General features: G+C 37.3%; 4 protein-coding genes across 9 annotated transcripts; all 4 read right to left on the reverse strand.

Annotated features, from left to right (window-relative positions):
- Positions 1-1,196: 1,196 nt before the first annotated feature.
- LOC132167272 (DNAse I-like superfamily protein) lies at positions 1,197-4,771 on the reverse strand. Of its 3 annotated transcripts, none has more exons than XM_059578185.2 (4): positions 3,868-4,771; positions 3,005-3,212; positions 2,772-2,901; positions 1,197-1,598 (listed from the first exon to the last, which is right to left on the reverse strand). In XM_059578185.2, exons 1-4 carry the CDS (start codon positions 4,734-4,736, stop codon positions 1,336-1,338), a joined length of 1,470 nt encoding a protein of 489 aa, XP_059434168.2. In that variant the 5' UTR covers positions 4,737-4,771; the 3' UTR covers positions 1,197-1,335. The 3 variants fall into 3 exon arrangements, with proteins under 3 accessions (XP_059434168.2, XP_059434169.2, XP_059434170.2); XM_059578186.2 differs by having other exon boundaries at positions 1,409-1,603; XM_059578187.2 differs by having other exon boundaries at positions 1,549-1,632.
- A 794-nt stretch (positions 4,772-5,565) lies between these two features.
- LOC132161795 (tRNA/rRNA methyltransferase (SpoU) family protein) lies at positions 5,566-8,267 on the reverse strand. Its single transcript, XM_059571991.2, has 4 exons — positions 7,918-8,267; positions 7,539-7,640; positions 6,762-6,888; positions 5,566-6,169 (listed from the first exon to the last, which is right to left on the reverse strand). Exons 1-4 carry the CDS (start codon positions 8,122-8,124, stop codon positions 5,937-5,939), a joined length of 669 nt encoding a protein of 222 aa, XP_059427974.2. The 5' UTR covers positions 8,125-8,267; the 3' UTR covers positions 5,566-5,936.
- A 1,243-nt stretch (positions 8,268-9,510) lies between these two features.
- PPDK (pyruvate orthophosphate dikinase) lies at positions 9,511-20,416 on the reverse strand. 3 transcript variants are annotated; one of them, XM_088513165.1, is made up of 21 exons: positions 20,092-20,416; positions 18,323-18,379; positions 17,371-17,604; positions 17,092-17,229; positions 16,659-16,821; positions 16,255-16,490; positions 16,002-16,130; positions 15,597-15,776; positions 15,129-15,266; positions 14,487-14,651; positions 14,198-14,359; positions 14,012-14,101; positions 13,453-13,591; positions 13,068-13,245; positions 11,730-11,859; positions 11,260-11,388; positions 10,953-11,090; positions 10,734-10,811; positions 10,161-10,252; positions 10,023-10,069; positions 9,511-9,602 (listed from the first exon to the last, which is right to left on the reverse strand). In XM_088513165.1, exons 1-20 carry the CDS (start codon positions 20,356-20,358, stop codon positions 10,027-10,029), a joined length of 2,886 nt encoding a protein of 961 aa, XP_088369291.1. In that variant the 5' UTR covers positions 20,359-20,416; the 3' UTR covers positions 9,511-9,602; positions 10,023-10,026. The 3 variants fall into 3 exon arrangements, with proteins under 3 accessions (XP_088369291.1, XP_088369290.1, XP_059448028.2); XM_088513164.1 differs by lacking the exon at positions 9,511-9,602 and having other exon boundaries at positions 9,707-10,069; XM_059592045.2 differs by lacking the exons at positions 9,511-9,602; positions 20,092-20,416 and adding an exon at positions 18,871-19,116 and having other exon boundaries at positions 9,707-10,069.
- Positions 20,417-22,562: 2,146 nt separating this feature from the next.
- On the reverse strand, positions 22,563-27,178 carry LOC132167090 (putative E3 ubiquitin-protein ligase RF298). Of its 2 annotated transcripts, none has more exons than XM_059577986.2 (3): positions 27,057-27,178; positions 24,313-26,472; positions 22,563-23,225 (listed from the first exon to the last, which is right to left on the reverse strand). In XM_059577986.2, exons 2-3 carry the CDS (start codon positions 26,467-26,469, stop codon positions 22,686-22,688), a joined length of 2,697 nt encoding a protein of 898 aa, XP_059433969.2. In that variant the 5' UTR covers positions 26,470-26,472; positions 27,057-27,178; the 3' UTR covers positions 22,563-22,685. The 2 variants fall into 2 exon arrangements, with proteins under 2 accessions (XP_059433969.2, XP_059433968.2); XM_059577985.2 differs by having other exon boundaries at positions 24,313-26,475.
- Between the last annotated feature and the right edge of the window lie 405 nt (positions 27,179-27,583).

The following is a 27,583-nucleotide window of genomic DNA, read 5'->3' on the forward strand; positions in this document are numbered from 1 at the left end:
TGACACATCAACATGAAACATAATAAGAAAAAAAATGCAACCACACCATATTATACCAAATATGACAAAAATTAATTAATTTGTTTAAAAACAAAAAACAAAAATTAAAGGAGTGGTTAGTTGGCCACCCCCTCCCCCACTTGGGGTGGCTGCCAACAAAAATTAGTTGTCTTTTTTTTTTTTTTTAAGTGTAAGCTTAGTATAATGGGCTGAGGTGTCACCTCCTTATTGGTGGCACAAAAAACCACACAGAAAATACACTCATATATAATATAGTGGACTGTGGAGTGATTCCCTCGGGTGGGTGGTAATGGCCAGTGGGGTTGCTTGACGACCCAGCCTTTCTAGTGCTAGGGTGAATCATGGGAGAGCGTGAGAGTGGGGGTGGGTTCCCCACCATCACCCACATAATGGATTTTTCCTCACCTGGCCGGGGGGTTTTGGGCATAGCGTTGTTAAGTCATTTTCTTTAAAAATTTATTTGCCCTCACCAATTCTAATGAATTAATATGTATTGGGTTATACCAAGAGAGAGACTCAGTGAGTTTCGTGGCATTTTACAAATATCCTTGATGTAAGTGGACCTTATATATAGCATACAAATATCCTTTTTTTTCTTTTTTCTTTTTTTCAAGTGGAACTCCCTTTTCCTATATATATATATATACATATATATATGGTTTGAGAGTATTTTGAAATAATTTTTTTTTAAAGAGCTTTAGGAAAAGGGAGTTTCACATGAAAAAAGAAAAGAAAAAGAAAGGATATTTGTATGCTATATATATATTCTAAGACATACATGAAAGAAGGGGAGGGGAGCAAAGCAGGAAGACAGAGAGTCAAAAAGATCGAGGGAAATTACAAGGGATCAGGACAAGGCAAAAGACCAAAAGTATTGTGAGAAGCAGTCAATTTTGAAAACTTTTTTTTTTTTTTTTAAAGAGATGATTGATGTCAATAATTTGTTCATATTTTTCTCATATTCTTTTGCAAATTCAAGAGATCAATCATTAAATTTTTTAGGGTCCACATAAGTCCACCAATTTAATAATTAATTTGTAAGATATGATAGAAATATGTGCAAAATATTACATTGACATATATGTATGGTTGATTTGTAAGATGATATGAGAAAAATATGTACAAAATATTGATTCAAATTATTTCTCTTTTTGACAAAAAGTTCTAATAAACATGAAAAGCACACCAACTATTTGTCACTTTTGAAAACCAAATCGGCTTTTCCATAAAGTGGTAAACCACGTTGACCAGATTACTATTTAACCCTAATTAGTTAATTACCATCAAATATTACAATTTTACTTAGCAATTAAGCTAGGGCTTTAGCAGCCAAATACCTCTTGAATAACACTGGTTTGTGACTCTTACAACCTTTTGTTTAATCTTCCTGGGTTGTCTAAAGGCAATCTCTTGAGCACTCTCCCCTACTTTCTTCATTTCAACCTTTACAATGTGGTGATCAGAAGTTCCTTTTGATGAAATCACAGAGTATGAACCTGGAACATACTTGTACGATGAATCTGATGATGCCAATATGTAATCCACTCGGGTTCCATACTTGCATGTCCCCTGAACATCTGTTCTACCAACAATCCACAATCACGGAAAATTCTTTCAAAAAAAAAAAAAGAATATCAACAGAGGTTTTTCTAAAAAAAAAAAATTAGTTGAAGGAACATTCTATAACGTTGTCATGTTTTCTAATAGCACGTGAAAACAGGGGCGGATCCAGGGGGGGTCGAGGGGGGGCATCCGCCCACCCTCAACTCCCAAAAATCCCCCCTAGTATGGTAAAAAAAATTTTATGTCCTGATTATGCCCTTCTTACTCATGATTATGCCCCCTTCCTCAAGCTCTGGCCATATTATGCTCCGTTGAAATTTGAAAATTTTTAAGAATTTGAATGTTGCAGTCTTGCAGAAAAATGAAATGTTGAAAGCTTGAAGATGATGAACAGTTCAGTTTTCAAATGCACTGTTTTTCATTTGACAATTTTGTACAGGTGCAGCCTGCTTTGGACTTTGGAGTGGAAAAAATAATATTGTAAATTAATAAAATTATAATATGTTGTCATTGACACAACACACAAGACAAAAAAAAATTATGCCTCCAGGGGATACGTGTAAGACAAGTCCAAGGCCATGGGCCAAGGGGGCAGGCCAGGCGTTAGGCCTGCCAGGCTGCAAATTCGGATCCGGATCTCTTTTAATTAGGGAAAAATTAAAAAATTTTCAATTGAAAAAAAAATTGGAAATTCTCCAATTGTTAATCGTAGCCCTTCATTTTAAATCTAATGGTCTATAAAATCATTTAAACCTCGGTAAAACAAAAGCTACCATTTAATGCCTAGGTTACTTACATTGAGAAAGATATATTCAAGACTATCAATAATGAAGAAATCATGAAGCGATTCCAAGGTATGAAGACTCGTCGAGGACAATTGCCTTAGTGCTAGTCGTGACAAAACAAATTGTAAGTTATATTTACATGTTTTAGAACATAATTAAATTTTTTGTTGAATTATTCACTTATTCGGCTTGTTATATTTTTGTTAAACTTTATTTTTTGTATTCATTTAAAAAAAAAATAAAAAATAAAAAAAACCATGCCCCTCATGGACGAATTTCCTGGGTCCGCCACTGCGTGAAAAGTACATATTTTTTAATAGAATTTTTTCCAACTCTTTTAACGCTACAACAAAAATATGTGCTTTTCACGTGCCAAAAGAAACCGAGACAAAGGTCACTTACTTTGGCCTTTGGCAAGGATGACCACCGGCTCACATTCCCCTGCAAAGTCCTTTGCATCTTTATAGCCTTTCCCCTTCAAAAACTTCATCCCCTCTACCTTTGGCGTAGGCTTTCCTATCTTCTCATAATACTGCTTTACATATTATATTGGATTAGTATCACACGACAATGACACGCTGCAACTTATGTAGATTGTCTTAGAATATAAGACATTTAATGTAGCAATGTGTTACCTTGACAATGTCTGTCCATCTCTCTGATGAGTAATCTGATACATCGAGAGAATTAAGACCCCCTGCCAGTATGTGGGGGCGATCAGTTGATTGAATTATTGCGTTCATCTGCTTAATCCTCCAGTTCTCATCCAAATGATCAAGTTGAGTGCAGTAGAAGTCAACTTCTCCAGTCCATGGCACTTCAATTGTCACCTTTAGTAAGTTCCTGAATTCAACATTATACATAAAAGAGTTAAGAGGGTTCGCAGCTATTGTGCCAACGACTTTCCAGTTATAAATTACTAGTTTTTGTTTCGATGTAAAATGGTTTTTGAAAAATGTTTTTCTTAATTTTTTGTGTTTGGCACGATAAAAAATTGTGGTCAAACCGAAAACATTTTCGTTTGACTTAGAAAATCTTCTTTAATTTCATCAAATAGTTTTTCTATTTTAAAACCATAAACCATTTCCGAGTTTGAGCTTCTTCTTCTTGCACGAACTCTTTATCGAAGTTCATTCTCCGCCGTTGTCGAAAGTCGCAGTCACCGCCGGAAGTTGCTGAAATCCGCAGCCGGAGTTTACCGGAATCCACCACTTATATATGGAGGTTGTCGTCTTCACTGATTTTTCATACAAGTCAAATGCCAAAAAATATTTTCATAGGAAGATCATATTTTGATATTACAAGACTGTCTTGGCAATACCCTTGTTTCTCAGATATGCCAATAGTTTTAGGACAACTTTTAGATTCATGATTTTTATGGCTTTCTGTTCTAGGAAAACCAAGTACAGATTGTCATAATTATAATAAAAACAGTAATAATAATATAACTAGGGTGATTATGCTTCCAAATAAAGTCAGTCTGCAGAAGGAAAAATACCTGAAATCATCATCATTTGCAATCTTCTGGACTTGCCACCTCTTAATTGGCCATTTTGAGAGGACAGCATTACCATATTCTGGTGCCCAGCTCTCAGCGAAGACATATTTCATCCCCAAGGCAGCTGCCAAATCAGATAGAGGCCCCATGCCTTTCCCCTCCTCTGCCTTCACATCTTGCAAGGCCAATATATCAGCATCCACCTCTCTGAGTACTTCCAGGATGGTTCTGCCGCTTCCCAAGTAATCATCACTCTGACTGATAATCATACTAGAAGGAAAGCACACAGGAGACCTCACTGGAACCCCACTTCTATGGACTTTTCTAGAAGTCATGTTTGATGATTCCTCTTCCTCATCATCTTCCATAGAACTAAGCAGCTTAGTGTTTGCCAATGAGATCTCATTATCAGGAAGATTGATGGAAACCTTTAACTTCAATCTTGCAAGTGCCTTTTGCCTAGAGACATTGTCAGCACTACTCAGTGTTGTGCGTATGGGAGATTGCTTCAATATACTCCTGGGACGAGTATTCATATAATCTTCCTCTTCATGATTAACAGTAGCTCGTTTTTCAGCCTTTGGAACAGCAGGTGCCAGGGAAAACATGGCAACGTTGAATGTGGCAGCGCGAATCGGCCTTTCGGAATGACCCAATTGGCCATTTACACGAATTGTAGATTTATTGATGCCCGGTTTCCGTTGAGGCTGAAGTTTAGAGTTCAATTTTCCAAGCCTCTTGATGATAACTTTTGGCCGGGGGCGCTTCCATATCAGCCGGCGGATCCTCGAGCAGAAGCGCCTGAATTTCCTTCTAAAGAGGCTTAACAAGTAAGATGATTGGTCATTGCAAAAATTCTCAGGCACCATTATTGGTTTAATAATGAAGGTCTAGCAGTCCATCACTCTAATAACTTGAGACCAAGGGAAGTCATGTGAAAACATAAAGGATAGAGTTAGCATGAAATACTATGTTCTTGGTGAAAAAGCCAAATGTTGGTGGAGAGAGAAAAACGAAATGGACAAAGAAAGATTCCAACTGCTCCAAGTGATGTGGTCGTTGAAAATGGCTTGTGTTGTTGAGCTTCTTTTTCTAACACAGCCAACTACCACCATCAATATCAGTGAAACCATATAGGACAATAGTTCTGAAAGCAATCTCAGACAATTACGGGCAGTGGTTAGCGGTCCGAAGAAAATTTTTAAAGAGATTAGATAAAGTATTAAGGAGTGAGTTCGACTCTCCGCAATAGAGAATCAGTCACACAAGCTTGATTACTATTATCTATCTTGGTAAAGTGATCACAGTTGATCGTCCACTTCCGACCTTTTTAGTTAGAAAAAAATAAACACCTAAGACAAAAAAAATGTAGCTTTAATGAACCTTTCTGAAGTAGGTCTAATAGAATCCTAAAACATTTCATTACAACTTTGACGAAAAGAATACTGTTCCATATATAGTTCTTTAAATGTTTGACTGCCTCCTCTGTTTTGGTAAGTTGATAGATATTTGGTGTCATCTGGTGAGTTGGTTGCAGACTTTGACGTTAATTGCCGTCGTCAGGAAAGTAATGACATCTCAGAGTTGATTTTTGGGTCTCAGCATAAAGCTAACTTTTCCATCGGCTTGGATGCTTGTGCATGTAACGTAAAATAAGTCAACAGGTAGGTGGAGAGAGAGAGAGAAGAGGATTGAATAATCAAATAATTTCTCACAATTATCAGAAAGAAAATGAAAAGAATAATATGATCCTTACTAATGCAATTACATAGAGAGATGATCCAAGCAAAATTGATCAAAGCTCATTTAATATCTTCTCAGTCACTCATGGGAATTGCATCAAATTCTCACCATAACTTGCAACACAACCCTTTTATCAAGAAGCTTCTCTCAATCGGTTAACTTACAACAACAATTTTCTCTAGTAATGGGCGTCTCAAGGCACTGCTTATGTACGAGCTGTTTGTTTCTCTTCACAACACTCGAGCCAATGCAGACCCACAACCCACTGTTCTCAATGCTTTATGATGCAAATCATATCAAATAGTTATCTCCCTTCAATCAATCAATCAATCATTGCCAAACAATGCATCCAGAAGGTTAGAGGATGAGTTAGAGGCTGAATTGCTACTTCCGCTCTCATCAAAGAAACCATTAGAAGCATTTTCCCTCCTAGATTTGCGCTCTTCAATTATGGCATCAGCTGTTTCTGAACAGTAATTTCGTCTCATCTGTCTTACAGGTCTCTCAGCCACAACAAACTTGCTCCCATCACGGCTTCTCTCGGGGAAGCCTGCCCAAACTGAAGATAACCACCAGTGAGAAGTTGGTCAAGTTCTACAATAATGATATACTAAGTTTTTTTGTTTTCAATCAAAAGTAAATGAGACTGAAATCGATGTCTCAAGAGCACTTGTATGCAGTGCAAATTGGCTCCACTTGATTGAAATGTGATGCCCTCCTCTCTAGGGCAGAACTAGAATTTCAGGTTCGAGGGGACAAAACTAAAAAAAAATACTTGGGGGGGAGCGGTTAAAAGTTTATTTTTTTTAGAAGAATTTGTATAGATTTTTTTTAAAAAAAAAAAAATTATGAGAATAGCCCCCAAGCTCTATCGTGGTTCTGCACCTGCTCATTTAAATGCAAAGTAATTTGTCTCTTCCTTCTTTACATGAGATAAGATTCAATTCTCTACTTAAATTTACCTGTAAACAATATATGGTAATTCATGTCAACAACACCTTCTACCCTGTAATTACGGGAGGAGGAGGTGCCATTTGAGTTAAATCTCATTGGTTATCTATGATGCTTATACAATGAACTGCATGCAAGTAGAAACCCTAAAAGGTGCAAACTTATTCAATGAGCACTTCGATGATGTTCAAGCAAATTACCTCCAAAATGATGCAATACAATAGAAGCCGCTACTGTAACATTCAGCGAAGCAGTACCACACCCATACTGTGGGATATAAACAAAAAAATCGCATATCTCACATTCTTTAGCAGAAAGGCCGGTTCCCTACAAAGTAAAGACAAAGCATCAAATAACATACCCTAACAATAGGTCTACCCAAACGATCACAAACTACAATATTGCAGTTTCTTCTTCTGCTGAGCTTTAGTGCAATATAGAAAAATGCCAACGCAACCCTCAGTGGCACTTCTAACTTATCACCAAGTTGGTACCGTGGGTAACTGATTGAATACACAAGCCCAACCCAAACTTATAAGGTTTTAATTTGATTCATCCAAATATTCAAAAGGAAAGCTTCTATCCACTATATTGCATATATCAACTCTAATGTGATGCTAAAAACCTACAGCGATAAACTATCAAGTGTTTTGCAGCAAAAGAAAGATATCAAGGAATTAATGCACAGATTGCAAACAGATGTTGTAAAATTATCCTCACCTCAACAACATGATTACTAAACAATTGAATTGACTCAGCACATTGTCATTGAAATAATAAAGCATACGATTCAGGAATTCATACTTGAATGGAAATTCCATCAAGAAACAGAAAATTAATTGAAAATCTCCCAAATTCCTAAATTACCAGTAGAACAAGAAAATTCATACTAACACGTATAACTATCAAAACCCCAAATATGGGTGCTCAAATAGAAGTAGTTCGATCAGTATGCATGAATTATAGTAATGTCATACCTCGTTTCCGAGTAGAAAAGCGGTGCTTTTCTTGAAAGGATGCTGATTGACAGCCATAGCAGTGTCCGTGATCTCCACCCCACAAATATCACAATCTTTATCCTGAAACAGAAGCACCGAGTTAACGCATTTGCATTCCAGACCCAAAAGAACCAAAACAAAGGCTTTTTAAATAGGACCCCACAATATCACAATCATTCTTCTGAAACACAAAACCCCAGTTAAAGATTTTACATTCCAAACCGAAAAGAACCGACTTTTTAATCTAAGAACCCAAAGATATCACAATCTTTCTCGTGAAACACAGACACCCAGTTCAAGATTTTACATTCCAAACCCAAAAGAACCAAAACAAAAGACATTTTGGAATTAATCGGACCTTGAGGAATAGGCGAGCGTCAGAGAGGGAGTGGAAGTGGCGGAAGCGGAGGTGGGAGGTGGAACCGTGGCTTCCAAAGGTGTTTAAATCCCGGCGGCCGACTAATATCAGTTCGGAGACGCCGAAGGCCGTGGCGCTCCGGGCCAGTGTGCCCACGTTGTGCCGTTTCGCTATGTTGTGCACCACCACGTAGCACTCAACGGTCATTTTTCTTGGTAGAATGATCCAGCAGTAACTTTGTGAGAGTGAAGGAGAAAGCTGAGACTTGTAGGTTTTTTTTTATTATTATGCTTTTGACGCTCTATGGAGTCGGGAAAAGAGAGTTCAGGTCTGGCCGCCCACCATGACCCAACTGGAAGGGCAAGTCTTACGTTTGTGCCGTCGAACAAAGGTCGACTTAATATATTTATTGTAATGAAATTAACGAAAATTATATATCTTGCTTCGAGAATGTCGAACTCGACGCAATACGATTACTCTTTACCAAGACGCCTTCTTTGTTCTGTTGTAAACTTGTAATGCTGTATTACAAAGTCGATACAAAAATTAGGATCTGGCTTAATTTCAAATCTTTTATAAATAAATAAATAGAGAGAAAGGGAAATTCAATTTAGATTATTGAAAAAACAATAGCATAAATTTTGTAATTTGTTTTTACCGCACTTTTTAAGCCCAAATCCTAAAAATTACTGCCCAAGACGAGTTGTGAAAGTGTAAAGTAATTTAAGAAACCCTAGCCTTGAAAAATATAATTTGCATTTTTTTTTTTTTTTTTTTTTTTTACATATGTCCGCACAAGAGAGGGGATGAGAATTCGGAGGATTCGAACTAGTGAATCCATCTCATTAGGCGTGGTCTCAACCGATTGAGCTAACTCTTAGGGACATATAATTTGCATTTTGTTATTCACATGATGGATAAGAATTCGTGTCATTCAGTTGCCTGAATTTCTAACTAAAGAGATTGCCAAGGCCTACTTACCTCCCAAACAATCTAGGATACAGAATTCACTTGTCTAAATAAACTTGACAACCACTTCTGTTAAAAATTCAAATGGTGTAATAATTGGAATCCCAATCACCATTTAAAAAATATAAAAGAAAGCCTCAAAGCTTTTAAAGGTATTGCTTTACACTTAATGATATGTTTAATGCAATTTCTTTCTTCTTTTGTTTTAATTATCTTGTCAATGCGATGGAGAGTAAAAATTTGAGTAAATTTGGTCATATAATGGATGGTACGAAAGTGATTATGTGTCATTTGAAGTCTTGGAGAATTGATCATGTGAAGACTCAAAGACGCAAATTCAGCCGCTCATATTAGCTATTGAATGTGTCATAGATAAAATTTGGGTTAAAAAAAATTCTCAACTGCATCTATGATATTGTAATCAACGAGCAAGTGGCCCCAGTTTCATCATTGTTTTATCAATGTTAAAAACAAAAAAATGTCTTGTAAAGCATATTGATTGAGATAATCTTTTCATATACCAAGATAATGCTTACATATTTCCTATAAGATTAATAAAATTGACTTCTTTTGCTTTCCTATGTTTTATTGTGTGGAGAAGGCAAAAAGAAAACACTAATAATTTCAAACTCGGAACAAAAATTTATATATATTTTCGTCCCTCTCCCCTTTCTTCACTCTTCTCATTTACAAACCAACCATATCATTTTTCCAACCTACAAAAGACAAATTGTTTCTTTAATTAATAATCTAAAGAAAGCAATCTTACATATTTAGTGGATTTACAGGAGACCCAAATATTACATGTACATGCTACAGAGCAGCAAAACCATCTACATCTAACTTGTACCAAATCACGACTTGTTTACAGTTACATATTTATTTTAAGAATACTAAACAGAAGATATTATTTAATTCACAGAGCTTTTTTTCCTTTGAATCATCTATTCTGATCCTCTCTTTCCCATAGGAGGATTTGTCCCCTCTTTTTCACTTATATAATGTTCATATAACATTCCTTTTTTCTTTGCCTTCTTATTGTACACCAATGTAATTATTGTGAGTTCCTGTAAATGAGATATGTATATACACTGCAGTTACTGCACACAGTCAAGTCATGTGTTGAAGTAGTTTACCCTCTCAAACGGCAACTTGAGCAGCTGCAAGCCTAGCAATTGGAACCCTGTAGATAAAATACAAATCAGGATTTTTTATGTTTTGGTATTGTGAAAGCAGTATAGAAAATTTCAAATTAAGTGCCATGTCAAGCCAACCTGAATGGAGAACATGAAACATAGTCCAGTCCAGCCTCTGCAAAGAAGGCAACGGAAGAAGGTTCCCCACCATGCTCTCCACATATTCCAACCTGTTTGTCAACATCATATTTTTAAGTCTAGAAAAATAAACCATAGACAAAACTATATGCTTCTCCATGACAATAAGCTGCTAGCACAGCAGTTTGCATGGGATATTCAAAGGATTTGAGAATTGATATCAGGTTCAATTGATGATAGATGATAGATGATAGGGCACCACAGAAACATTTCATCTTTCTGAAGTGAAGATGGATGCTGCAAGATGCAGCCCCATCATCCTTGACAGGTTGACATACCATCTTAAAACGGATGAAGTCAAATCCTCTGGCAACTCCAAAGTAGTCATAAACGGCTAATTGAAGCTATGCATTGCTTGGCATGGTTGCATAAACATGATTGGAGCATTATTTTTGCCACAATCATGACATAATATCTTTCTCAGATAAACCCAAACATCCTATCAGCACTCCATAGAACATTTGTACATACTTCAACGGCACAAGCAGCTCATAATACAAGGTTACCATATACCTTTAAGCTAGGCCTAGCTGCACGACCCCTTTCAGTGGCAATCTTGATGAGCTGACCGACACCTCTTTGATCAAGAACCTGCGAGCAACAAAATTGGACTATTGAGTGTCAGGAAATCAGTTACAATTTTTCTCCATTCCCTTAAATAGGGAAACTTTTGTTTCTATAAGTATAAGCTATCTTCTAATGAACCCCAAGGAAGCATGAAAATAAGATAACCTCAAACGGATCATTTTGCAGAATGCCTTGGGCTAGGTAAATAGGGAGAAACTTGCCAACATCATCTCTACTGTAACCAAAGGTCATCTGTGTAAGATCATTGGTCCCAAAGGAGAAGAACTCTGCTTCCTTTGCAATCTATAAGCAATGATTAAAGGATGCAGGGCATTAATAAGCAATAATGAATGCTACATTCAAAGTTGTACACAACCAAGAGAGAGAGAAGAGAGGGGGGGGAGGGGGAAGATGGCTTCAAAATATAAATAGTATTCATAAAACATGGAAGGAACAATTCAACTTGCCATACCTCATCTGCAACCAGAGCAGCTCTAGGGATTTCAATCATTGTCCCCACCTTATAGCTCAAGGAGGAACCCATCTCAGATAACACCTTCTTTGCAACACTTCGTATTAGACTCACTTGATGTCCTAGTTCCTGCCATGAAAGATGTCATTTTTTTTCTCAGAAGAAGGAATTTTTCGGGTTTTTATCCCTTAAAAATATAAAAAGTCGGATCAATTTTGATGTTATGACTATGAGATCAATTTTTGGTAGAGAAGCATATCTAGAAATGCATGAAGTTTAATCACACAGACTCAGTTTTCTTGTTTCAAGTGACATACAGATATTCTACAAAGAAAAAGAAATAAAAAGACAAAATAGACTTTGGAATAAGCAATGTACATAGAGTAGCATCTTTCCCTCACTGTAGGGCCTGTAGGCACAGTGAACGAACCTAACATTGTAGAAGATTAAGGAAGGGACAGATATCATGCCTGAGGGGTTCCAACAAGGGGAACCATTATTTCTGGAAGAACTTTGACACCCTGGTTGCTCATTGAGACAGCAGCCTGAAAGATTGCGCGTGCCTGCATTTCAGTGAGTTCCGGATATGATATCCCTAGCCTGTTGAGAAACAAGCAAAACCCATTTGTGAACAACAATGAGATGTTTTTTGTGCATTTCTTGTAACTTTTACTTGAAGTTCATGAACCATTGGAATATATAAAATGCTAGCAGCAACTACAGTGTTGAGATTTATTCCATACCCATCCCTTTTTCTGGAACAGTTTAATATGGACTCAAGAGGATAGTTGATTGATTAACTATATCATCAATTAATTACATGGTCAGAAAAGGGATGGGTAGTAACATAATGGAACCGATATAAAAGAAGAAAAGAACAGTAAACACACTCTCTTTTTTATTAAAAACAACTCGACAGTAAACTTAATAATCTCAATGATGAAATAATGTTCAAGACAAACCTTTACATAGGCTACAAATTCCACCCTATAAAGAAATCTTAAAATTACTAGAAAAATTCCTTGCTACCACTTGAAATTAGATTGTAACTTGTTAGATTATTTCAATAAAATAAGTTGTTCCCTCCTTTTCTTAAATTTTCAACTTTTCCTTGTGGTGTCACCCAGTGTGAAGCATTGGCTGCGCTCGTGTGCGCGTCACATTGGCGCTTTACACACACTTTGCACGTACACATCATTGCACGAGCCACAAGCCAATCTGATGCTTTTTTTGGAACCTGTACAACTGCAATTCTAACAGTCATATTTTTGTTCGAATTTTGACATTAATAACCGCTTTCCAATAGTCATTTTTTAACAGTCAGTAACTGTTGTGTTCAACAATGAAAAAGCTGATATAAAATGATGATTTCAGAAATTCTAACTAATACTTCTCTTTTCTCTTCTTCCTCTCTTCTAGTGTTACACATTTCTTGTTTGGAATAGTGTTCTGAATTTGCAATCTGCGCACACAATCGGGCTATTGTTGGTTGCTTGTGGATTGATCATTATTTTGAAGCGTGGTCAAGATGAGATGCAGCTGGTGTTCAATCTATCTCATCTTTTTCTTAGTTTAGCATCACAAGATTTAGAGCCCAACATGATGCAAGAGGGACCAAGTATGTGATGTCTGTTAAATAACGTCTCTATTGGTTTTTAACTAAGAATCTATCTCCATTGTTTATTCAGAAAACCTTTGGTTATAATATGACAAACGACCAACACAAGCAAAAATTATAATAGTTGCTATCCAAAAATAAAATTTGTTGAGCAATTTTAGATCAAAAGCTCATAAGGAAGCCACTGAACCTGCAGCCTCGAAAACCAAGCATGGGATTTACTTCTGCTAACTTCTCAATTCTCGAAAAAACTTCATCCTCATTCATGCCAGTCTCTGCAGTTAGTTCACTTACAATATCTTGTACGTCACCTTCTGGAAGAAACTCATGAAGTGGAGGGTCTAATAGTCGGATTGTTACTGGAAGGCCTGAAATTTGATAACTAATCTTGAGCAAGTAAAAGCTCAATAAAAAAAATGTACAATAAATTTTCAAATGTAGAATGAGTGCCCAAAATACTGATGAAGTTGTACGTTGCACCATTGGTTTTGTGATTGCAGGTTACAAATTTGTTGTTCCAAAAGTTAGAAATTTCTTATCCTTCAAAAATTTAAATCAACATAAGAGAATAGTACCATCCATTGCACGGAAAATTCCTTCAAAGTCAGATCTTTGATAAGGTAATAACGAATCCAGTGCAGCCTTCCTCTGTTCTGTTGTAACTGCCATTATCATCTTCCTCACAGCCTTTAGCCTCTCATCTGAAGCAAAGAACTGAAACATACCAAAACAGGATAACTGAAAATTTGTAACCTTACTCTACTCTATAAAAGGTGACATACCAAGTAAAGCTAAGATTTTGTTTTTAGTCAATACCAGTGAGCATTTCCCTTATTGCATATGAAATATGCATGGAAAAAAATGCCAAAATATAGAAATGAGAAATTGTTTAGGTGTCCAAAAAAAAAACTCAACAAGTTCTCATAAGTGGAAAACAATGAACATGAACCATACAATTTCTATAGGACTTACATATATATGTGTGTATCCTGTCTGGAAAACAATGAACCATGCAATTTATATGGCACTTCCAATCACCCCAAGGATAAATAAGTCTATATATCTGGCAAAGATATACAGTGTCTTTTACATGTACGATGAGGAGGAAGACCATGGTATAAGAAAAATAGTTACCATGTGCTCTGTCCTGCAGAGGCCAATCCCTTGGGCACCATTATTTCTTGCCGTTTGTGCATCTTCAGGTGTGTCAGCATTTGCCATAACCTATTCCAGCATCGTGCCACTAAATTAGATTATAAAATATTCAACAAGTACTGATACAGCAGTAGCACTTAATAACAGTTACAGGAAGTGTAGCACCTTGAGACGCCTTATTTTATCAGCCCAAGACATAAAGATCTCCAAGTCACCACTTAAAGCCGGAGGAGAGAGTGGCTGTTTCCCCAATATCACTTCACCTGTTGACCCATTGAGCGAGAGCCACGCTCCTTCCTCAATCACCCTGTCTCCAATCACAACCACCTGCAACGTTGATAAAGCAACCTTTTTGTTTATTCCCTCTTATATTACTTAACCGAAAAAATTGAAAGTATTCCCTCTTGTACTGTAACAGCTATTACGTATAGGAGAACAAAATTTAAAAGTCCACCTTCTCATTGTCATTTACACGGATTTCAGAACAGCCAGAAACACAACACTTTCCCCATCCACGTGCTACAACAGCCGCGTGAGATGTCATTCCACCCCTTGCTGTCAAGATTCCAACAGCTGCATGCATACCACCAATGTCCTCTGGGCTGGTCTCTGTCCTCACCTTCAATTACACAAATCATGTAAAACTTCAGTTCTAAATGATTTGGGAAACTCAAGTTCAAATGCATATACAACATAAGGTATTGTGAATGCTAACAGAATTGTGAAAAGAGCAACCAAAGACATAACGATATCTTTCCTGTAGAACATAATCTGTTCAACCTAACATCATTAATGTTCAATAATCTAACAAATAGTCATATCCTGACGAAGCATCCAGGTTTTGTTGTAGAGAGTTTGTTTCAGTCATATTACAATGAAAGGCTTCAGTGAACAGGACTGCAATTCCATTAGAACCGTAACTGAATCATTCCTGGATTAATTTTTCCATCTAGTCGATCAGTAAGCTTATGCATCAGTCATCACAAAGGCTGGATTTATCTAAGACATGGGGAATTCCTCTCTGTTCAGCTCAAAACAAACTAACAGTTCCAAGAAAGCAAAAGAATGATGAAAATGGACATTAATATGAACATACCAAGATGGCACTCTTTCCTTGTGCATGCCATGCTTCAGCTTCATCAGCTCCAAATACAACCTGCCCCACTGCAGCTCCTGGTGATGCTGGCAAGCCCTTGGCAACCACTTTGTCTTTGTAAGCAGCTGGAGCCTCAAACTAGTCCAACAATATTTCAATGAAGTTAGGAAGACCTTTACATTATACTGTCAATGTGCTCATATGTAGAGAAATTCACAAATGCATACATTACATATGTGCACAGTGAACAATTAGAAAGCTATGGGGATCTTCACCATTGAGCAAACTAGAAATGATTACCAGAACAGTGTTGTGTACAGCCATAGCTTATAGTTTTCTATCGAAGTCGGTGTTTTAAGCTCCTTCAAAGACAGTTAACCAATACCAAATTTTGTTTGTGCTTAGGTTCAAAAAGTCAATTTATCGGCAGATCTATTTGCTATCAGAGCACTCTTGACATATATAAACCTGGGGATGAAGAAGTTGGTCAAGATGCTGTGGCTCCACCATCTTAATTGCAGAGCGCATATCAACAAGCCCTTCGTTAACCATGTCTACAGCTATCTTTACTGCACCTTTACCAGTACGCTTTCCAGAGCGGCACTGCAACATCCATAACCTATTTTCTTGGACTGTGAATTCGATGTCCTGTATTTATCAGAGAGGACCACATATTAGTATGTTATTGAAGTACAATAGAGATCGTCATAATGTTTGAAAAAATAATATCAGCAAGCAAAATGTTGGCAAAATATTACTGACTTGTATTTCAGACTTTGAGAACATAACGGCCATTATAATCTCAGAAATCAAGGTCAAGAATAGTATAGGGATGAAAAAAAATCATCTTTACAAGGAGATGTAAACTTTTACCATCATATCTTTGTAATGTTGCTCTAAAATTTCACAGTTCTCCACAAGCTCTTTGTAAGCTTCAGGCATGCAACTTTTCATGGTGTCCAAGTCTTCTGGTGTCCTAATTCCAGCAACTACATCTTCTCCCTATTCAAATCCATTCTTCAGCTACACTTACAAAATCATTACAAAGATGAAACTACTGCTATTTACATAAAAAAGAGAAGATAGAGGCTTAAAGTAAGCTCAAGATGGGAGCAGCACATAAAACCTGAGCATTGATCAGAAACTCCCCATAGAGCTTCTTCTCACCAGTGCTAGGATTCCTAGTAAACAGAACACCCGTCCCTGAAGTGTTTCCCATGTTTCCGAATACCATGCATTGAATGTTTACTGCAGTGCCCTTCAATCCAGTTATCTGATTGATGCCCCGGTACTTAATGGCCCTTGGGCTATCCCAAGATTCAAAAACTGCTTTAACAGACAACTGTAATTGCTGTTTCGGATCTGCATATAGATACAGGCAAAAGGAGATGAGTTTAAAGTAGGTTATGCACATCCTAGAATGGAAATATATGAACAGTCTTATCCAGATTGCCCTGTGCACTTTTATCAACTTAATGATTTTTCTATGAAAAGATGGAAACGTAAAGAAGCCAGTGTTGAACTTGGTACCTGATGGAAAATTTTCACCCTTAGTTTCAAGATAAACATTCTTGTACTGTTCCACCAGCTCTTTGAGATCAAAGGCCGTTAGCTCAGTGTCAAGTTTAACTCCTTTTGCATTCTTCAACTTTTCTAACTTCTCCTCAAATAGAGAGTGCGGAATTCCCAATACCTCCAATTAAAGGTGACGATGTTTTAATAATTTTAGTAACAAGAAAAGGCGACTGTACAATTTACTCCATTTAAATACAAAATGAATATTTTAAGTGCACACACAATTATCAACACTTTGCATTACATTTCACTTTGGTAGTTTTAATGTGTCACTGACTTTGCATTGCCCAACAAATTGTAGAAGACAGGAAACTAAGCAGAGACTTGAGAAGCACTGCAAACTGAGCACAAGTTAGCATAACGAGCAACATCTAGAAGAAGCACTTACAACATCTCCAAACATGTCTAGAAAACGTCTGTACGAGTCATAAGCAAAGCGCTCTCCACTTTTTGATGCCAAACCAGTAACTACCTCATCATTGAGTCCAAGGTTGAGAACAGTGTCCATCATGCCAGGCATGGAAATCTACATATAAATAGGAGGCAGATCATTTTTTTTTTTTTTTTTTTTGGCTGGAATGGACGCAAATGAGTTTAGGGTACATAATACATAAATAAATAATATCTAGCTACTCTATAGTCTATACTTATGTGGGAAAAGGCTTACTGCAGCACCAGAGCGGACTGAGAGGAGGAGGGGCTTAGAAGGGTCACCAAGAGAAGCTCCCATGTCCTTCTCCACAGTCTCCAAGCCTTCCAATATCTCCTCCCATAAACCTTCAGGCAACTTCTTTACATTTTGCTGATACTCTTGGCATGCTTCCGTTGATATGGTAAGTCCTGGTGGTACAGATAACCCAATGCTCGCCATTTCTGCAAGGTTTGCTCCCTTCCCTCCCAACTTCAATAAGACACACATACAAAGCCATCAAATTCAAACTTTTGTCTCTCTCTTGCTTTCCCTCTTCTCTCACATATTTCAATTTATTATAAATTTCTACAGTAATAATATGATGTTTGTTCTGCTTAGGAGAAGTCCTTTGGGTAGTGTCTTCAGTATTAGTTGTCATTCAAAAATTAGTTGTGGAATAGAATCCTTTTCATTTCACATTTCAAGTGAAATGGAGATGATCCATTTTACAATCAAAATTTTGTTTTTGTTTTGTTGCATCCAATGGTGTCACCTCATTTAAAATTTTAAATGAGAATAAGGTTGCAACATATACACTATTAAACCTAACCTATGAAATCTAATTTCGAGCATAAAATAAATCCTCTGTATTTCACCTGATTAATTTTGATTAAGCCTCTAGGTTTATAAATGCTGTAACCAAATGCAAATATCATGAGGTTTTAATAAAGAATTATTCCACTCATGAGGAGAGATTCCAATACTCTGGTTTATGGTGAGACTTCATAGCCACCCTTAGTGAGGAGTAGTGAAACTATTTTTCTCTAAGGATTACCGTTTTTTTTTCAGTGCAGTAGCCCTGCGCAGTGATCTATTAACTTATTCTAGACGTCCAAATACACCATCAATTATATGATCAAACAGATTCTACAGACACAATTAAAAGGTCGCGATTCATGTGCATGTAGAAAGATAAATAAAGCCTTACCAAAGACTTCATGCCCTTGTTGCCTTCACTCCTTCCTTTGCCAAAAGTAAATACTCGCTGTGTAAACCCAATGAAAAGACAAATTTCAGGCATGCTACACTAGTATATATAACACGAAGAAAGGCTTGTACTAAGACAATTAGCAACCTATCTGCATACACATTTGATAGAGGATACGCTGTGAAAGTACAAAAAGTAATTAAAGAAACGCCAGTGACTCAAAAACCAACTCAACCATGAAGACCAAGAGAGAGATAATGATAATACCAACAATATAAAATTCAAAATCAAACTGACTTGTATCTAAATTTTGATGAATGTACATTCAAATTTAAACTTTTATAATCTCAAACTATTATAAAGATATCTCCTCCAGTGGAAGGCAAGCAAGGGGAGAAAATTAAATTTTCAAATATTTTAGTCTCGTTTAGCCATCAAGAAACAAGGATTATTAAAGAATATTTGCCGGTTCTAAAGAACGTTCGATTCTAGCTAGTTGCGGGTGAGCCATAAACCATTTCTTTCGTCATCAAAAGTTCATAACCCACCTGTTCCTCCATGGATATCGATCTATTATCTATAAGCCCACCTCCACAAACAACTCAATCTTTCAACAGAACTCTCGCACGTTTTACCACAACAACCTAATACCCATCACAATTAACCTCCCTAAAAGAGCAGGTAAAAAGTGTTAAAAAAGGCAACATTTCCTTCTTTCTTTCTCCCTCTCTTTCCAGCTGCCCACCGCCACATTCTATTTCTTGCCACCCGGCCCTCTTCCCCAATAATCATCTCTTTTTTTTCTCCCTCCCACACGTCTCTCTATCCTATATTTACACGTCACCCCACACTTTGTTCTCCCTTGGATAGATCCAACGTTCTGTCACCGCCACGTATGATCTGCATGCTGAAGATCATACAAGCTAGAGGCACGAGGCCTCCTCTTGAGCAGTCACGTAAGTGAGGTCACTGAGGTGTACGTAGTTGTGAGTGTTTGAATAATCCAAGTGTCCTCGTGAGGGTTCTTTGAGAGTGTGCATGCTCAGCATATGTAGCTCTTTTTTGTTGTCTTGTTTCATCGAGTTATATTATCAAACACTATTGTATTCGCTCAATGTGTTACGGTCAACTTTTACAAGTGAAAAATCACTGTAGTAAACATTTTCTTTAATGCATATGCTAGATAGTCAAAATGACTCAAATTCGTTAAAGAGATATCTTATAATCTAATAAAAACTCTATATTTTGTCCATAAAAGTCTGTGTACCAAGATGTCACGTTATCTTCTTTTTGTTTTGTTCTTTTTCTTAAAAAAAATGATGTGACATCTTGCCATGTGAACTTTTATGGGCAAAATATAATTTTTTTATTAAATTCTAGCATTTCTCTTAGTTAAATATAAATAATATTAGCACTTTAAAGCATATGCTAGAGATGCTATAAATTGAGTGTAGACGGAGTGAGGTACCTATATTTTTGCCTAATTTTTCTATTTAAAATTTTGGGCTCAAGAGCTCAAAACTCATTTTTTGGCCTCAATGACAATCCCAAGTCCATCTCAACTTTCTTCTTATTCAAAAAAAAAGAAAAAAAAAATTCATGTAAAAGATTGCATTGGGCGGGCCGAGCTGCGGGTTAAACAAGTGGACTTTTGGGCTAGCCTAACCTGATCCCTCAACCACCACGGTCCCATGGAGGCAACCACTGGTGAACCGAGGGCCTACACCATGTGGGCTGTGGCATGTATGTGCAACAAAATTAACCCGTACCTTTTTAGTAGTTGGCGTAGGGTCCGACTGCGACAATGGCGTGAGGATGGCTTGCGCTCGGGGCAGGCCGCGGAGTAGCGGCTCAAATCTCTTGGGCTTTGCGCTCTTTATCCCATTCACGACGGCAAACTGTGAGCTGCGGCAGCGCGTGTTCACGGCTTGGCTGATGCGGAGGTTTTCTTTGAGAAGATGAATATTGCGATCCACATGCTTCCCCTTCTTCAACACTCTTTCGCTGCAAGCGTCTGGTGTAGTCCTCACCAGCATAGCTTCTTTCACTGTTGATCTTGATCACACCTTTGCTCTGCTTATGATCAATCACTACTCTCTGTTGCTTAAATCAAAGTATAATTTAATTCATGATTTAGAAAGAAACAGGCTCAAGCTTATTAATTTGATCGTGAAATTGTTGAAATAGCAATCATATATATATGTTTACCTTCCTGAAGTTGCAGACAGAACTCTAGCAAACAGAGATGTTCATTCAAAAATTGGCAGTTAGTAGTTTTTTTCTTTTTTTTTTTATAATAAATCTCACAGCAGAGGCGTGAGAGGCGACGTGAGTGGACGAAATTACGGTTATAGCTAGTTTGATGCCATCCTTGGAATTATATGCAAGTTCCCACTCTGCCCTTCAGTTGATTGAATATCTGCCATGGCCTTTACCTTGGAAAGAAGTGCATGGGTGAGTGAAAAAGACGACGACACGTGGCGTCATTGGGGGGGTTTTGCGTACTTTCAAGTTGATTGGGTCAATTCTTCTTGCCGATAGGCTCATCTTGGCACGCAATTTAACAACCACTGAGGAAGTATCGAGTCTCATGCAGCTTCGATGTTAATATCAAGAATTCAAAGACGATTGATCGCTAGGCTCTAGCTCTTCCCACTACTACAAATTTTTCATACCCTTCAAACTTTTATGATACTATGAGAGGATAGAGAGGTTAAATACAAATTTGGTTCTTTGATTTGCACCTTTTATCATTTGATAAATGTTAGGATTCATTCCGGTGTTCGTGAATATTGTTTTCTAAAATAAGCGGAAAAAAACTTACTCTACTAGTGTCTCATTTTTTTACAAAAAAAAAACAATATTCATGTAAAATTAAAAGAATACTGAAAGAACCGTGACATTTCTCTTATCGAATGGCTCTCTCAGTTTTAAAACTACCATAACTATAGTCTATCAAAAAATTGTAATGGTCCGTTACATCAAAACTTTTAAGCGCCACCATGTCTTCCATGGTGACATGAATTGATCAATGACGTGATACCAATGTGGCAAGAATTGATCAATGACGTGGCATGAGGGACACATAGGTCGCTAAAAGGCTTTTACATGGTACGCCGTTAAATTTTTGGACAGGATATAGACAGAATTAAGGGGACTTAAAAAGACAAAGGAAAAATTGCAAGTACCTATTGTAATAATTTTTAAAATCGAAGTAACCATTTCATAAAAGTGCAAATCACGACGACTATTAATAGGCAAAAGAGCATATTTACTGTTTAAAGTAATAATAGAGAATTTGTTGAACTGCGTATAGAAAAGCGAGTAATTAAAGTAAAAATTTATACTTTTTTAGTAGTTATTTTGACTACACTAGCTGGAAATGCCCTAACTTATTATGACCTTTGTCTTATTCTTCTTCTTAAATTAACCTTTAAAAAAATATCAGACTAATATTATAAAAATAAATAATAAAATAATAATAAATACATAAATAAATAAAAAATAGAGATATACTTGTAGAAATGATTCCAACGAGAAGGAAACGTTAGGAGTAGAATATGATTCTAGAGCCTTTGACATTGATAGGAGGAAATTTCGGGGGATTTTAGATTCATATGTATAATGATATTACTATTAGGGAAAGTAACAAATAAAGTGGCCCATTCGTATGTGGTCGAGGCTTCCGATGAACCCAAAAGCGTTACATGGAGGGCCCGTCACTCTTTGCTGAGAATATAGTTTGAATCCAAAGAAATGGTGCCACGTGGTTCACTCATGGACACAAAAGAGGCATATGCAATCCTGCTCTCTCCTTCCTTATCCCAAATTACACATACACTGCAATCACAATAATCTTGACTACGTCTCATCACTCGCTTAGATTCTGTTTGTTTTGACGGAAAAGCTTCTTTTGAAAAAGGTTTTTGGCTGAACCTTGAGCCATAATAATATGGAAATTGACATGTCTTAAAGTTAAGCCTGACCCTATGATTTTGGATCCAGCTTGAGGCACTTTAATCAACAATTGCATAATCCCTTACATTTTAAGGCCATAACAACATTTCCAGCCAGATTTTTAGTGGCACAATGCTGAGGCCTTCACTCAAAGGAGGCATGACATCGGGCCATCGGCTCTTACCAACTGCTCTACTTATAGGGGGCCAAATTAAGAAAAAAAATGATCAAATAATGGAAGAGGGGGAGGGGGAGGGGGAGGGGGAGGCTGAACACAAGCATAAACCCTGCCATTTGCAAAGTAAGGCAACTTGATTATCTCAACTATTAAAAATGGGTCATTCGATTCATTTCAAAGGAGTCCCAAAATCATTATTCAGAACACTCAACTCAATTCTGAAAACAATTACGAACGAGCATAACGAACAGGAATTCGCCGCTGTATGGTGCTCCTACAAGAAGGGCAATCTTTCATCCCCTGTTTCTCATGGAGCTCATTGCATGTTGTACACACCACCTGATGAGCACATGGGAGAAAAACAACAGACATCTCCTCTGAAAGGCACATCACACACTCCCGTTCCCGTTTCACACCTGTCCCAGAGTAGTCCTGAAAATCTCTCACTACTTTTGAGATATAAGGGGTCCGGGACTCCTTGTGATCTGGGCCATTTCTGATGTCCATAAGTCTGTTGGCATAACTTCCATCAATGCCCCTTCTGAGTGCAGCAATTTTTGAAGAATCACTTTTCAGTCTCAATTGGGAAATTTCTTTTTCAAGCTTCTGAATGTCATCTTTGTATTTCTGCAGATTTTTTTCCGCTTTGGATTTAATCATATTTTCCTTCGATTTTGCTGAAGTTTCAATTTGTTCTCTTTCTTTTCTTATGGAATTGGCTTGCATAAGTAGTTCTTCCTTTGCTTTCTCCTCCTGGTTGACTCTAGCCTGTGATATATTTCTTTTTGATGAGAAAGGACCCAGTGGTAAACCATAATCACAAGCACCAAGAAAAACTAGGGATGGCACCTTTGGGGAACAAGAAAGCAGTATACTTTCAGAGCTTTAATATAAGTAGTCTCTAAAACCCCACATGAACATGCCCTTTTGTTTGACGGCTCATACCATACTACCAATATCATGCTTTCACACTTCTGATATGTGTTTTGAAAAAGGGAAATGTTTCTAATAATAATAAAGAAAATGAAATGAACAAAATCTCAGGAGTTTCAAAACGCATAAAAATGGCGCATGTGTGCCTGTGCACAGGCCCATAAACATGTGCCTACTTAAGGTAAAGAAAAGCCCTAAAAGAAAAGTGAATCAGATGTGCTGAAGGTAAATCCACCTACCAAGATGACAAATAAAGAGATAATAAACTTCAAAAAGATTTCACAAGATTTTTCATCCAAAGTAATAAATAATAAGAAATACACCCACTCATAATATAAAGAATAATGCTAGTCAATCCAATCCTTGATCAGGAAATGGAATAACCTAAACCTCATTTGCCTTAAAGGATACCTAAGGCAGGCCTTAATAAGAATAATCCTACTATATGTATACCTCTTTGCATCTATTCCCCTTTTTTATCATCACATGCACCTATACGTGAACCTAATGTAATCTGTCTTCCCAAAGCAGTAGGCCAGTGGTGTCCATTGCACTCAATGGAACTGCGAATTGCACATTAACTGCACATAGGACATGGCTTGTAGAGATGTTATGGCAAAGAATTTAAAGTCAAACTTGTTAAACTCCTATGGCAGGTAGCAACCTAATTGGATGCCCTGGTTGGATGTGCATTATCTGTTGCATCTTTTAAAATGTTGGCAATGAGAAACCTCTCACTGTTCACATTCACATATTGGTTGGCCTCCACTCTATACAACTAAAGGCAACAAGAAGCCATTATTACAATATACCAAGTGGGGTATCATTTATCAAATTATTATTATTATTTCATTTTGGTGTTTTGTGCGTGTTTGGGGGGGGGTGGGTTGGGTTGGAAATTGGAAAAACTTTTAAAACATACCTCAAATTGCTCCTCGAGATCTTTGGCTTGCTCCAATTCCTGGAGCAGTTGTGTTACTTTGCGTATTTCTGTCATGAGTTCTTCTTGGAAGAAGGATTTTTGCTTCTCCCATGACTGAAATTTCATGAGTGTCTTCTTCTCCCTCTTTGATACCTCCTGACAGCTTGCAGCTGACTCAGCCGCACGTAATTTAGCAGCTTCCATCTCTTTCCTCAGTCCAGCATTCTCCAACTGAAGCTTTTTGACAGCAGAATTGGCTCGCTCAACCTGCCCACTAGCCTTGCCCAAAGCATTCTCCATCTCAGATAGCTTCTTCATAGTGTTTTCCTCCAGAGTCTGCTTCTCTTTCTTGAGCCGTTCAACTTCTTCTTTCTCTTGCCTCAGTGTCTTAAGTTCAGCCTTGTCCTTACCCAGCCTACGAGCAGCCTGCATAACTTTCTGATTTGCCCATTCTGTCCACTCCTGGAGCTGATTTTGCAGTTCCCGAACCCTTGGAACCAGTTTCAAAATCATGTCATCCTTCTTGTCCTGGGGAACCCACTGCCCGAGAGATTTATCATATGGTATCCCAGCATAACTACAATTAGGTGGCTCAACATTGAAGCTGCCGGGCACCAAAGCAGAGTTGCTCTTTGTAGGAAGTGAAAGAGAAAGCTCAGTATCGGCAGCTGATAATGGAGGTGATGTATTAACTGCAGGCAATGCAGGTGGAGGACTAACTGCGTGTAATGTGGTTGAGGTACTGGTCTTTGACAATGTAGAAGTGGTATTAACACTTTCCAGGTTAGAAGCTGCAGAAGAAGAAGAGGGTCCAGAGTTGGTTGAAAGACTATGGTTCCCATTGTCTTGGGGCACATCAACTCCCATTGGCTTACTTAATTTTAAGGCAGCATTTTTTAGATTGACAGCGGTAGAGTCAGACACAGATTTTAATTTTTTATCCAAGATTAAACTACTAAAACCACTCAGCTTCCCTCCTCTCGAAGATCCTTTAGATCCATATGTCCGGTAATGTTTCTCCACATGAAGTGACTTCTGTCGGAGCATGTATTCTCTTTTGGTACTACCAGAATGTACCTTTCTACTTCCCCCTAACTTTTCTTCCACTGCAGGAGATTGACAGGTTCCTGCAACATTTATGGATTTATCAATGGTATCTGATGTATTTGTGCCCTCTTTCTCTGATACTAGTCCGTTGAGAACAAGGGAACTCTTTGGTTTCGTAGTGTTGGAAGCCCCTGCCACAGTGGAAGCCTCAGACTGAGTACTATGAGAACAAATAAATGATTTAGAAGGATTTGGAAGATTCAATTCCAAACTTTTGGTTTCTGTCTTTAACTGGGGTTGGGTGGAAAGGTAGGAACTCCCACTTGCAGCCCCATCACACACAAAACTGCTCAAGGGGTCTCCTTCCATTGCACAAGCATGTGACACATTCATATCACAAATTAACAAGCACCACATTGCATCCCCAGTGCTGAAGAAAGGCCTAACTTCTCGAAGAACACAAACCAATTCTGCCAGTACATACTTCTCCAGCTGCTTTAAATCCTCAAAATAGTGCTCCCTTGAAGGATCAATCTCTTGGCCACTTCTAAGAAATGCTAAAGCATTATCCACTATGTTTGACACTGTGTCTTTACACCCATAACAAAGGCCAGACCTTAAGATAGCCTTGGTAGCAACTTCTTCAGTGTAACCACAAACAACAATTTTTTTAATTGCACTTTTGAAAATGGCATCCAAATTGCTTAACACAAGTTCTTCAAGCTGAGCTTCTGTAAGATCACTCCAATCAGCATCTCGGAATTCATCTGCCTCTAATTCTTCTCTAGGCCGGCTAGGCCCGACCTCAGATGAGTCTATAGCACTAGACAATCCAAGACCAAGTTTCAACCCATCAGTGTGATCCTGGTTAACACTGCATAGGTCACAGGCACTAGGTTGTCCATGACCTGGGGTGATTTCAAATTTCTCCGCTGAAAATTCATAACTTGGGCATTCAATTTGAGTCGACAAGATAATCTTACTTTGGTCACCTACAGGCGGATCAGCCCGAAATTTCCTCTTATTCCTACTACCCTTTTCTTGAACAGAAACTGATGGGGATAATTGACAGCTACTACTACTGCAAGGCTTAGCAACCATTGATGCCATTTTCTGCTGCACAAAACAATATCTAATACATTCATCAAGTCTATCTATCATCTATCTTTCAATCTATCAATCCACAATGCAACACTAAATTACCGATTAACCAATACCATCAAACCTATTGGAAACAAAAATAATATTAAAATCAAAATTGATAACAGAGATTCATTATCCCAGCTTCTAAGATCAGCAACTTGTAACAAATACAAATGAGACGACTAAAACAGATTGCTAGCCATTGCATGCAACAAGGACTAGAAAACATACCTACAAATTCCAGTATCAACAAAACGATAATCAAGTTTCCGTAGCCGAAAGAGAACCAAAACAGTCTTCCAAATTTACTACCGATAAACGAAAATTCAATCAATCAATGCGTTCACAACATACCCAGTTGACAAAAGATTCAAATTCACAGAATCTACATAAATTCCAATACAAATCTAAATTCGAAACCAGCCCATAGATCAATAAAGCATCAATTAAAGTTCCAAGAATTCATATAGCCAGTGACGGAATTATTAAAAGATCCCCAACAGAAGTTCCAGAATTTGAGATTTATAATCAGAACAGCGACGATCGAGACGTACCAGATTGGAACTAATGTTCGGGAAATCAAAGTTACCAACAATCTCAGAACATCGGATTATCAGACAGAAGAATTATAGCTCTTTTTTCCTTTATTTTCCTTTTTATTTTATGCTTAGAGAATTGAAAGTGTCTCGCTTGTATTTTTGGGTTAATGGGTGTTTTTATTTTCAACCTTTTGTATTAACCAGACCAACTAACCATAGTTGGTCAAATATGCTTTCCCCCTAACTAACTATAGTTAGTAAAAATGAGTCACCTACTCACTTTTTTTTTCTTTCTTTTTTTTTTTCGTTTGTGATGATTAATGCTGTTTTTTTTTTTTTTTTTTTTTAATTTCAAAAAAGAAATGAAAATGAGATGGTTTTCTTTTTCAAAAAGTCATTTATGATATATATCATGTCATATTTATTTGTTTTTTTTTTTTTGTTTTTTAAGATAAATCCATCATTAAACAAATCAAAACACGTAATAATTTTACAAACACGATTTTTTGCCTTTATACCACATCAAAACATTTTTTCACAGA

Source organism: Corylus avellana, chromosome 2 (assembly GCF_965113065.1).
Source record: "Corylus avellana chromosome 2, dhCorAvel1.hap1.2, whole genome shotgun sequence".
NCBI classification, from domain to species: domain Eukaryota; kingdom Viridiplantae; phylum Streptophyta; class Magnoliopsida; order Fagales; family Betulaceae; genus Corylus; species Corylus avellana.

Coding starts and splice junctions, on each gene's coding strand:
- LOC132167272 (XM_059578185.2), bottom strand. CDS start 4,736: ATGGTGCCTGAGAATTTTTGCAATGACCAATCATCTTACTTGTTAAGC. Junction 3,213..3,867: donor GCAAATGATGATGATTTCAG/GTATTTTTCCTT, acceptor TGTTGAATTCAG/GAACTTACTAAAGGTGACAA. Junction 1,599..2,771: donor CATCCTTGCCAAAGGCCAAA/GTAAGTGACCTT, acceptor TTGGTAGAACAG/ATGTTCAGGGGACATGCAAG.
- LOC132161795 (XM_059571991.2), bottom strand. CDS start 8,124: ATGACCGTTGAGTGCTACGTGGTGGTGCACAACATAGCGAAACGGCAC. Junction 7,641..7,917: donor ACGCTCGCCTATTCCTCAAG/GTCCGATTAATT, acceptor CTTCTGTTTCAG/GATAAAGATTGTGATATTTG. Junction 6,889..7,538: donor CTTTTCTACTCGGAAACGAG/GTATGACATTAC, acceptor TTTACTTTGTAG/GGAACCGGCCTTTCTGCTAA.
- PPDK (XM_088513165.1), bottom strand. CDS start 20,358: ATGCTGGTGAGGACTACACCAGACGCTTGCAGCGAAAGAGTGTTGAAG. Junction 16,131..16,254: donor AGTTTCTGATCAATGCTCAG/GTTTTATGTGCT, acceptor GGATTTGAATAG/GGAGAAGATGTAGTTGCTGG. Junction 15,267..15,596: donor ACCAACTTCTTCATCCCCAG/GTTTATATATGT, acceptor TTGTTGGACTAG/TTTGAGGCTCCAGCTGCTTA.
- LOC132167090 (XM_059577986.2), bottom strand. CDS start 26,469: ATGGCATCAATGGTTGCTAAGCCTTGCAGTAGTAGTAGCTGTCAATTA. Junction 23,226..24,312: donor ATCTCGAGGAGCAATTTGAG/GTATGTTTTAAA, acceptor AATATATCACAG/GCTAGAGTCAACCAGGAGGA.